This window comes from Lepisma saccharinum, chromosome 4 (assembly GCF_977018435.1).
Source record: "Lepisma saccharinum chromosome 4, izLepSacc3.1, whole genome shotgun sequence".
Lineage (NCBI taxonomy): Eukaryota > Metazoa > Arthropoda > Insecta > Zygentoma > Lepismatidae > Lepisma > Lepisma saccharinum.
This window is the reverse complement of record NC_139232.1, coordinates 77,118,862-77,131,504: the sequence shown is the minus strand read 5'-3', so window position 1 is coordinate 77,131,504 and position 12,643 is coordinate 77,118,862. Positions and strand designations below refer to the sequence as shown.

At 37.1% G+C, this 12,643-nt stretch overlaps 1 protein-coding gene across 5 annotated transcripts in view; it reads left to right on the top strand.

Annotated features, from left to right (window-relative positions):
- Positions 1–1,433: 1,433 nt before the first annotated feature.
- The window catches only part of subdued (anoctamin 1), a 90,193-nt gene continuing 78,983 nt past the window's right edge, over positions 1,434–12,643 (top strand). For 4 of the 5 annotated variants that reach the window (XM_083120810.1, XM_083120809.1, XM_083120807.1 and 1 more), the window contains exons 1-2: positions 1,451–1,549; positions 6,797–6,984. In XM_083120810.1, the coding sequence (XP_082976936.1) occupies positions 6,931–6,984 (54 nt within the window). In that variant the 5' untranslated portion in view covers positions 1,451–1,549; positions 6,797–6,930. Of the gene's footprint in view, positions 1,550–6,796; positions 6,985–12,643 lie in introns of all 5 variants that reach the window. The other variant, XM_083120808.1, reaches the window with a different exon arrangement.

Below are 12,643 nucleotides of genomic sequence, written 5' to 3'. Positions count from 1 at the left end.
ACGAGAAACTTCACGATTGTCTACCATCCCACTTTCTATCATTGTCGCCGAATACATAAAATCAAGCATGTGCCTTGTATTTGCAACACAAGCTTAAACCTAATTCACATTTATTTCACTGTATTAACATGCATGAAAGAATGTGATTAGAATGTATGGCTGGTGTATGGCTGAACATGTGTAAACACTTCCTTGAAATAATTGTGTCCATCAGAGATAAAACGAAAGGAAATGGAACAAGATGCGAGAATAGATTAGAAAAGAATAAAGAGGAAAGGAAGAAAAGGAAAGGGAAAAGAAGTAAGAGGAAAATCGGGAGTGTAAGAGAAAGAGGGGGATACATACGTCTTACGTACACATACATGGTCTTACATTTATACTGCCCACCCTAATCTATCTCTATGGAGCTTCTACCCACCCGGTCGAAAATTTCTGGCGCCGCCCCTGCATAGCTTGGCGACTTGCCCCATATTTGACACCTCGGCCCTCTCCAACCATGCACTATATTTGAAAGACTTCGTTGCGAAACTTAGCCTAGGAATACTCTAAAATTACTGATAGTTTCAATTCTTAATCTCAATCTCTGAATAGCAGTCTGGGATTTGAAAATATTAAGTAAAAGGTGAAAGAATCATTTTGTTACGCCATTTTAGAATCTGAAATGTTTTATATGTTGAAATATGAAAAATATAGCGCTTACCAAATAAAATATACCATATTGCCCCAATCTCATCGACTGCCTTCGCGATTAGCCACAATGGTAGAAAATTGAAGTAAAATAAACTTAACCTATAAGTCCCTGTTCGTAAGAAAAATATACATGGAGTCAAGACAAGAATATTTTTTATTGAAGCATTAGTATTTTTCTAAATACTTAGTAATAGTCCTTGCCCCTGATGCTAAACCTTATCTACAAATGGCAAGTAAACTGTCCTCGCCTCCCAGTTTTGGTACCTTGCACCTCCAGTTTTGTAACACAATAGCCGCCACTGGCGACCAGCGACAGAGGCAGAAAAAATAGAGAATGGCACAAGGGGAAGATATATTCTGAGGGCGAGGGGCAATCAAATTTAATATACCACTCATAAATAGCACACAAAAACGTATACTGTATTTGGATTGCACTAGCATTTGTAATGAATTTTTCTATTTGTTACGTGGTGCACGCCCCCTTGCCCCCTTTGGTCGATTCGAGTTGATATTTTTGGAGATTGGAATTAGTGCACAATTTTCACTCGGTCTGATTACACAATGTGTTGACAATGAATTGAAATTAAGACTTCAATAAGCAGGGAACAATGCCTGCTTCGAACCAATATCATAGCCAATATCTTTGCCGTTGACTGTACCACAATACTCTTTCTTCTTCTTCTGTACACAGGGAGTCAAGGATTGTTACACCGCTGTATAAACGCAGCTACTCATATGTTTTGTCTACTGCTTTAGCTTTGGTAATTCTTCGGCTTACAAATATCGTCAATAAATGTAGTGCCAGTATCGATGATTTCATGTAAAGTCAGCTAGAAAAATGTCCATGTAATGATCACAGGTGAACTATTGCTTTTTTGTTATTTTTGATTGCACAGTTAATTTATTTAGGTCAGTTTAAGCAATTCTGAGCGAATTTACAATACAGCAAGTATCTTCAGTAAAATTTTCGGTTTGGCATGCAGAATTTTGGGTAACACTTCCGATGAGGGCCAAGTTCCTTTTGTTTTATTCCTATTTCATCAAGCTATGAATGGAATTTTAACCCGATTTCGATTTACTTCTGTTAATACATACTGCAGAGTTTTGGCGATTACTTAAGATTTTGTTCAATATATGCGTTTGTAGTTAGGTTATGCAGGCCAGGTTTGGTTCTCTTAGCATTAAAATTAAGTCCCTAAATTAATTCTAAATGTTCCGTTTTACTTCTACATTAATTTCCACTAGTCTACAATACTTACAGTCGCTTGTCAACGGAATATACATTGTCCATCGGAAGCGCACATGCTTGCATAAGGTAATTTTTTTTTAAAAAAACAACATAATAACTTTTTTTCGAAATCCAAATAGTGCTCATTATGGGTCCATGGTCACATCACCCACCCTCGATTTCGCAAGGATTTTTTTTTTTTTATGAAGATTGTGTTGCAAATTGTGAAGAACAAAATTCTGTAGGGCGGAAAAAAGTATTTACGACTGTAGAGCCATTTAAAGTTGAGATATAGCTGTTTGAAGTTGCGAGGTGGAAGTCTATTTGTGGCTAGAATCTACTTGCCATCCTTTTTTCCTTTCGGTGGTAAGCGATGGGGGTTAACAACACTGCAGGCTTGTGTTTGCGTCCGCGTTGTGATGTTCGCTCGTTTGCGTTCGGAGTGGTGATTGCTTTTTTGCGGCATATTGAAGAACATTGGGTAATTGGAATGTTAGAGAATAAGAATTCTGGCGACTTGAGGTGTGTCCCGAAAATGTACGTAGCACTGGCGTACTTCTGAATTTAATTCAACATCATGTGGCACCTGGTACAGAAATACACACAGACATGTGGAAAGCTTACCTTGGATTGTCTTCCCTTGGATATATTCACAAGACAGTAAATCATAGCGATCCGGAGAACCGCGTTGTTACACCAGACTCGACACATACACATACACAACGGATTGAATCCATTTGGCGAGTGGCTAAGTTTTTCTTCCAAAACAAAAAGTTCCTTCGGATTCTTTTGTGGACCACTTAGTGGAGTTCCAATAAAAAGGAGTGCGGATTTGGCAAAAAAAAAACTTATGGATAGTACGTTTATCCCCAGTAACAATTTAGTGCATCATTGAAAACCCTTATTATTGACTTGTTTCCAGACTGTGGCATTTCTTTTCGTAAGTACTTTTTTTTCCCCCCTTCTTTCCGGTTTCTGTTCATGATAGCCCCACGAACCATTCACGCTAGCCCCAAAAACCATGCACGGGTGGCCCCCACGAACCATTCACAGGGACAAGGTATGCCTAAGAGGTTAGGTTAGGCCTTTTAGGTTAGGTTCCATTAGCACTCTACTCTATTCCCTCCGTACGTTCAATTACGCATATCCGGATAACAACGGTTTTCCTCGATTTCCTCCTACACGTTGCTTTTCCTCGCGTCAGGACTGACGTTTTTTAATTCCTTATACAATAAGCTTTCCAACGATATATGACACATTCCTTAGCAAAAGTATGTAATATAGACTATTACCCTACTTGCGGCCATGGTAGTTTCATATCACCCGTACCAATGGATGTATGTAAAAACTGTTTTTCAGGGCTATACCCCAAAATATGTCATGAAAATGGCTGTCAAAATTTCCCGCCGATTCTGGGCTCCGCCCCTGAGGTAATTAACCTACCGCCTCCTACCGCTATCACGGCCCGCCTTTCTCTATAGAGTCATTGGAAGGCATGTTAGAAACTGCCCGGAGCCACATGCCCAACATTTGCCACACTTAAACATTAGGGAGGTACCAAAAAATTAAACCTCAGAAGGTAACTTACCTCTTTATCCCAAGGCAAGGCACTGAACGAATAGCGGGTCATTCTCCTGTGACATGAATCCATGATGGAAACCCTGAAAAACTGTATTGACGTTACGTAGGTAAGGAATTTTAATGTTATAAAAATGTAAGTTTCGTAGCACGTAGAACTATAAAAATTACCTTCCGTACTTGTTTGGAACTTCTTTTCTTAGAAGAAACTTCATTTTGGACGAAAATATTTTGAGATGTGCTCTAAATCGAGGGTGGGTGATGTGACCACGGAGCCCTCATTACTGTAAGGAAGGTTCAAATTTCGTGTGCCACAAAATTTGTGGGGCGTTACACCCACACCCCCTATACGCCTTCATGGCGTGGTGCTAAGCACAGGGGAACACTTTACCTTTTTTTTTTTTTTTTACAAAATTTTACGATAATTAGTCTTCCTTCTTCCTGCTAGGAGAATTTGAAAAAAAATGATGAATCAATCGGAACTGTCACCTAAGAGCATTGTAAACATGTACAGGTTTAATTATAATGTTAAGATAGCAAACCCTGAGCTGACCAATCTAGTTGCATAACCATCTAAAGTTTGTTCAAATAATAATATTTACAAAGGTACTCAAAGTTTTGGCCGCGGTGGCTCAGTCGGTAACGCATCTGACTACCATGCTCAAGGTCCCGGGTTCGATCCCCGGCTGGTTCAAATCCGGGAACTTTTCTAAGGTTGGAAGCGGCCCCGCCGCCCACCCAGCGTCGAATAACATGGGTACCTGGGGGAAACCCTGGGGGGTAAAGGCGGTCAGGGGCGTGATGCTGATCACATCACCCCCACTCACGACCGGATCAAGAAAGTGTGGGGCGTTACCCCCACACCCCCTATACGCCTTCATGGCGTGGTGCTATGCACAGGGGAGCACTTTACCTTTTTTTACTCAAAGTCTCTCTAGCATGTATAGTAATCAATCTATGTGGAAATCACATGTGTATAACAGCATCAGTATTAATTACCTGTAACTGTGGTCTTCACCATTACAAAGGTAAGTTGTCAGTGTTGTCTCACTATAATTGAATGTTTGCAGATTGTCATTTATCATAAAACTAATTAAAACTAAGTGACAATACCTTTTTTAACCCTCCGTAACCCATGCGGAGTGCCACCTTTTTAAAAACTTAATTCTTTCCCTTAAATGTGCAATAACGGGTGGGAAAGCACTAGGTAACCTATCTACACTATTCTCGTGAAAACATGTTTGTGCCTTTTTCTAATGTGCTTTCAGTAGCTTACGCACCTCTGAAGTGATCAGTACCCCTTAGGCACTCTGTACCTCACGCTTGAATGTTTCCTACCCTAAATCATGGGGCGTCAGTCATGACAGAATGTGGAGGCAAAAAAGAACAATAAAACGACAGTATGTTACTCGGAATGCAAATTATTTGTATACAGTACCCATACGAAATGTCCAAGTTGTCAAAATAACAATATTGAAAATTGACAACATTCAGTTTTTTTATTTTTACATAGATCTCGTTAAAGCAGGGGGGAAATATTGAGATTTGAACATTTTTAAAAATATTTGGAAGTATCTTGGAGTTGCATTTTCTGTAAGTCAGTGAGAATTTTGGAACAAATAGTTCCATTCTTAGTCCTCATAAGTTATACGATTTCAATTTGTTTGAAAAATTATGTGATCAGTGAGTTCGTTCATTATATGGTAAAGTTTTTATTATTTTTAGAATACTTTTTTGGTGCATTTGCTTTAAGAGTCTAAGTTTGTTATCCCCGGAGATACTTTAATTTTTTTGTAGTTTATTTCCTTTAATAGCTAATGAAAATTTTTGAAATGGACATATTTGCATTCATATATATTTCGCCTGATTTCGAGTAAGTGCTAGTGAATTCAACATCAATTTGCATAAATAATGCATGTAAATAAAGTTGGTTTTAGTAGGGCGGCACTGAGTTCTGCGCTGATGGCTGACTGATGACACACACACATGACTTGAGGGTTAATACTCAACCTTTTAACACATTTTTTCCCTAGAGTTTAAAAGCTTGGTACTGCAAGAAAAACTGTTTTTATTAGTTCACACTATAATTGTTTCAGTAAATTTGAAGAATCCAATGGCCAACCATACACACTCAGAAATTTACTTTTTTAAATTTAATTGACAAATTTAAGTGTTTATCGTAACATGAAATTTCAATATTAAAAAACCACAAATAAGTTATTGAGCCTCGAAGTGCTACCAGGTTTTCAATTCATTGTATCCTGGAGCAGTTTTACAATTCATTAAAAATGAAATATCATTGCATGCACATGCATAAATAAGTAAATAATAATAATAAAAGAAAGTGTATATTCTAACAAAGACAAAATTACTGTTAGCATTAAACCTATAAGTGTGACCAGCATTTGTCCATTGTATCATATCTGGGAGCACTTTCACTGTTTTTTAAGTTTTTAAACAGAACATTGGTTAATGCCGGAATGAAAATGTGCAAATTCTAATACCATTATACCTAACACACCGAACATAACAAAAACATAAAATTGCTATTAGTAACGTGATGAAACCACCCATTGCTTTGCGATATCACATCACCGCAATCTAAAAATAACACAAAATGTTCGTATTATAGTGTGTTAGGCATACCTGTGTTACCTTCTCGCAACAAGTCACATGGATGCTGTTTGCCGATGCATACATGTAGCCTGCTGTTGAGGTGAGAAGGCAACATGGTTATGCCTCTTACCCACACAATTTTCATGAAGAATGTAAGTGTACAGAGTCACCAGCACCAATTTCAGTATGGGTACCCTTGGTGCCATGGTGAATATAAAGACAACTTTGATTAGCCTGATTCCATTTTGCCTGAAACATGCTCACTGTTACTCTAACCACAGTATCCTTTGTTTGTAGTACTATAGAAAAATTTGATGTGCTAAAGAATTAACAATGACAATCAAATATTAAAATTCATTACAAAAGTTTTGAGACTATTATAGCTAAGAATTAGGTCTTTTAAAAAAACTCGTAGAAGCATTCCTAAGACTAAAACATTTGTCAGCCTAGACACAAACACAGATTCCAACAATCCATAGAGAAAACAAAGTTGTCCCAAGTTCCAGGAATAGAATCCTATATGCTTACATGTGGCAGATAGGCAGGTGAGATTTGGTACTCATTTTTGTTTTTGTGCAGATATTTATTTTTAATGTTCTGAAACATCCTCAATGATTTGCATTTCAAATCAAGTAATTATAGAATGCAAAATTATATATAAGCATAATATTTTTTCTTTAATAGATTTTCTTGTGAAGTGTGAAGTGACACGTGTACCAAAATGGACGAGACTCAAGCATGTATGACTCCAGTGGAATTAACAAGTGTCGAAACCTTTAAGGAAAGAAAGGTCAGAGATTTGAAGGCTTTATTTTCCTATGTGGAAGTCAGGATTGGAGTGTTTACTTATCACGCACTCTTGCATGTTTGTGGTGGGTTTGTTTGTCATATTTCTCAACTATGTTGTTATAGACTGAATTCGTGTGCAGTTTTTCAGATTTGATAATATTTGTTATTGATCATACTAATATATTTATGCATGTTCTAAGAGCACATATGTTATATACTCTCATTACAGTTCCAACTAACAAAAGATATGCACTTTATGTAATTCTGATACAGGTTTTTATAGTCCCAGTTCTGGGTTATAATTCTCTTTCCAGTGGAATATGCAGAGGAATGTAAAGTAATTCAACATCTTTTTTGGAACATTGTAATATGGATTATCCTACACTGAAAATAAATATGTATCTTCAACAACATATGCTTACTATGCACAATAGAGGTGCTCAATATGCTCATTATTACTCATGGTGGAATGGTTGGTGTATTCAGTTTGTTTGTTAATTGACTTGATTGATTTCCATTCATGAGGTCAAATCTTGTACAAATTGAACAGTAATACTGAACAGGTCACAATTATATTATGAAATTTCTAAACTTGTAAGTTGCGCTTATTTGTAACAACAATAATAACCCATTGTGCAACAGCCCGTTAGGGTCAGGGCCTACCTACCAACTGCCGGCCTTTTTCTCACCTGCTGAGGTGGGAGATCATCCAACTAGTTACAGGGTGACGTGTGGTCAGCACGACGAACCCCCAGTCCTTAGAGGTTTCCATGGCCGGGTTATGTTACTCATTCGTAGCCCCCCAAATTACCCATGATGGTGGATGGCCACCGGTCCTATACACACTCTGAAATCTCAGGAGAAGTTGTTACGCTTTCTTCAGGGGACTACAACCTACGCACATCCTGTAGCCGGAGACCAAAGCTTGAGTGCCTTAGACCACACGGCCACAGTGCGGGACATAGTCCTTGTACCAGGTCCTGCAAAAAATACTGTTTTGGTGTAAAATGGAGGGAATGCCCATTGCAATACAGAAATGAAAATATGTGAGATATCTCAGAAAGGCAACTGTGTCAATATGGCAGCAGCAGGGGTTCTGGGTTCGAATCCCAGCCTGGGCATGGGTGTTTGTGAGTGTCCATCAATTTTATCATATCATCACATCCCCATCTTCACAATTAGCGAAAAGTGGTAGAAAAGGGAAGTAAAATAAACCAAATCAATAAACAATAAGTCCAATATGGCAGCCAACATAGAATCATTTGGCACATTTATCTCAGCATAGAATCATTTGGCACATTTATCTCAGCTTATATTCATCTGATTTTTTTTTTAAAAAAAGTAACCTCGACTCTCATGGTTTTTTTGTGTAAAGATATTAGTTTTTGAGAAATGTGCTACTATTGCATTTTACTGGAAAGTGGCTTCTTGTAGTGAAACATTGCAAGAAATAAATATTATGATCTGAGCTTTTAATTTAAATCAAAGATCCGAAAATCGACTCCATGAACCAGAGCTATAAAATGTTAAACCTTTAACCTTTAGCATTCAGATGGTCGATATTTCAACCACAACTGTAGTTCCGTTGAGGATGCAGTGCATAGTATCAATTGACATGCCATTTCTTGAAAACTACACAAGATTTTTCACTTCTGTCTTTTTTTATCTTTAGTATATATACGAAGGTATGACATACTTGAATTACAAAACAATATACGAGGGCAGATCGGAAAGTAACGCACAATATTTTTTTTCGCAAAAAGTTAAATATGTAACAAAAACCAAACAAATCACAAATGAACTGACATCTTTGACCTACGTTTCTACATAGTCAACAAGTTTCTCAACACATTTCTCCCGTCGTGGTACCAGTTTCAATATGCCCTGTTCGTAGAAGTCCATTTGGTTGGAGTATAGCCATCTGCGAACTGCTGATTTCACTTCCGCATCTGTCGCAAAGTGTTGGCCGGCCAGGAATTTCTTCATGGGACCAAACAGATGATAGTCCAACGTTGCCAGGTCCGGACTGTATGGTGGATGCTGGAGCACCTCCCACCCAAATTCGGTGAGTTTCTCACGAACAGGAGCAGCAACATAGGGACGGGCATTGTCATGAAGAAGTTTGACACCATCAGCATGAATGTTGCGGCGTTTGTTACGAAGGGCACGACACAACTTAACCAAAGTTTTAATGTAGGCTTTAGCATTCACAGTGGTCCCGTGTTCAGCAAAGTCCACTAATAACACACCAAACATGTCCCAGAACACTGTCACAAGCACTTTCCTATAGCAGATTGAGTCACTTTGAATTTTTTTCGTACTGGGGAACCAGCATGTTTCCACTCCATACAGGCCTGCTTGGTCCAGACAGTCGTCCCCATACACGCCACGCATGTCCCTGTGACTTTCACTCGGTGTATGCCCTTTGTCCCACAAAAATCGAACCACACTTCGCTTCTCTTCACACGTGGACGACAGTAACATGCGTGCCATGTTTGTTTCGTAGCTCAGGCTTCTCTCACTAGAGCTGCACAGGAAAAAAATACCCTCTGTTGTGCAAACTTCAAACTCTCTCGTCGTGCAATTTCAGCATTCCAGCTGCAATACCTGAGGAGAAAAAAAATATTGTGCGTTACTTTCCGATCTGCCCTCGTATCCATTGTTACTAACAAGCGCTGTTTGAAAAAGTCCTTAGTTTCCGTTTGTTACTCCATAATATTATGGGATAGATATAAAAAAATGACTAAGCTTCTAAACTATTGCATCTTTTTGAAAATTTTAAATTCTACATGTAAGAATGAGTAAACAGCAACATTTTAAGCAATGTCCAACAATTAAGGGTCCAGGGGGAAAGCAGGGGAAAAGACTCGATATTCGAAATTTGCCTGGACCACGTGGCAGAATTAACATGCCATATCTTGAAATCTGTACACTATATTTCAGTTCTGTCTTTTTGTTCATTAATATACCTCTAAAGTATTACATACTCGAATTACAAATCAATATATCGATTGCTACTAGTATTAACAAATGCTGTTTGACAAGGTCCTTTGTTTTCCTTTTGTTACTATGGGGTAATTTGAAGGTCTGTAAATTCTCAACTTGGGCATCTTTTTGAAAAATTTAAATTCTACATGCAAGAATGAATAAAAAGCTGCATGTTAAGTAACATCCAACAATTAAGGGTCCAGCGGGAGGAGTGAAGGCAATGACCCAAACTTCGAAACCTTATGTAATGCCGTAATTTCAGTTTTTTTCTTTTCAAAATTGTGGCACAGCCATTATATATCCTCATAGAGTGGTCTTATGTCATGCTTCCCTCCAAATTTGGTCCATTCAGCATCCATAGGGCTGACACTAGAAATGGATATCCATATAGTGTTCTGTAAACTGGCAACACTGCTGCTTTATGCAATGTTATTATTGTTTTATCCAAGATGTATCAGTCTGATTTCAATGAAACTTTGCATGGTTGCAGGAATGTACCACGCTACATACTATATTTTTCATCCACTTTGGTCTATCGTGGGGGGGGGGGGGTTGCACAGGGGTAAATTAATTATCTTCTTATTCCTTTAACACTAATTATTTTGAGACACAATGTATAAATTTTATCTCTGCTAAAAGCCCTGTCTTTAAGAAAGAAAACAAAATCAATTTCATCTCTCTATGACAGTTAGTTCTCAAGCTACGATTTTTTAAAATTTTGTGGCAAGTTTGAAAAGTGGTGAGTGAAAAGGTGCCTGCTTCAAAAGAATACAGGTGTGCAAGGCTCTACCATGAAAAGGTCAATTGTCTCTTGAATTTACAAGGTTGGTTTGATTTTTAATTTTTATTTAGCTTTGCTTTTCTGCTACTTTTGTCTAATTGTGACAATGACGATGAGTGATGATGTGACAGAAATTGATGAAGGGACACTCACAAAGAACACCCATTTAAATTTGGGACCACTGCACAGTGATCCGGAATGCGAAAAAAATCGGCAAAAATCAGGAGCTCGCTATTTGACCCCTAAATCAATACAAATGTGTAAGATTAGCAATTTTAAGTAATAATTCACACTTTGGGTCCACAGAATTCACATGAGATTGATTATTATGATTTTTATACAAAAAGTATAATTTTGACCTATTTCAATACGCACTTGAAACCACAGTAAAACTAAATAATACACTTGGAAACAGAAACCTATTTCCAGAAATATATTAAATAATAACAAAAATAATGAAAATAAGGATTATAATGATAGTAATAAAATAATAATAATAGTAATAATGAATGCGAGAAGTATCGTTAAAATGAATTTATGTGCAATAAATGTTTCGATATCTTTCCTTCTTCCTTTAAATGTACTTTGGTTGTGAATGTGAGTTCCTTAGATGTATTTTCCTGGCAAAGCTCTTCAGTTCATCATCTATTATTTCTGTTGCTACTTTCTTCAAAACTGATAATCTGCTTTTGAGATTGCATAGATTGAAGAAAAAGCAACTACAAACACCACATTTTTTAAAAATTCAACTGAAATTATCTTTAAGAAAATTATCCTCTCTTCAGCAACAGTTTTCATATCCTTAAAATACTTTGCTGCAACACATTAACACTAAAGGTCTTAACACAATCTTAAGCGATATTTTTAAAATGTATAGACTTTTAGATGTAGATAACCAGACAGTATTACCAATCAATATAGATATTCAAATTTTAACGCGAATGAAACATGATTAATCTGATAATTTCTATCATCATCAGATTTTTCAGGAATAATGTTTTGTGGATTTGTATGACACACCATCACTATTAACCCTCAAGGACACCTGAATGGGTAAAAATGATCCAAAAGATTTTAAAATATTTCTTTCATCTTTACCAATGAGTGTGCCTGAGGACACCCTTCTCAGTACTTTTCCAGTAAACACTTTCGAATGTCGTGACCTTGAATCAGTTATGATTCTTCCTTAAGTTTCCCTCACAGGCCCGTAGAAACATCGCCTGTGTAAATTTTACTCACACGTGTGCTTCTGCATTTCAGCTTGGTATTTAAACATGTTCCTTTCTCTCATTTTTATCAATTTTGAAATACAATAAAGATGTTCAAAATTAATACAATTAGTTTAACCAATAAAGATATTGTTAATCAAATGCTTGAATGTAATTATAACTCGAATTTACAAAGTAATTTTACTTCTGGGTAATATTTACACAGCCTAGACTTTGGGGAAAATTTTAGAGAGGGTGTTGATGAAGGTCTTTGGAAAATGTTAGGGGTTGTTGGGAACATTTGAATAAATTTCTGTTACACTGCACTACTACTTCTATATGCATTAAGCATCAGCTGATACCGAAATTGGAGACGACCTATTCCCCTAGTGCGTGCACACGTGACCACATTTGATTCAGGGTTGCCAGCTGACCCATTAACAACGGAGCACACGTTCACAAATAAGGTAAATTTGTCAAAAATAGCAAAAAATCGCAAAAATTTTCTCCCGTGCCGTTTTCACAATACTTTAAAGTATCCTTTGCTTTAGAAATCATCGCAGGAAATGGCGGCAAAAGCTATGTTAACTCAAGATAACTTTTGTATTTTCAAGTCACAAATAAAAGCATTATATTTTATTGTAATTCAAATATGTGTTCTTTTTCTGTGCATTGCTGAGAAGTTGTGAGTCTACCTAGCACAATTATATTATCCAGCGAAAAAATAATTTCTACAAGTCTTAAAAATAAGTACAAAATATAGTC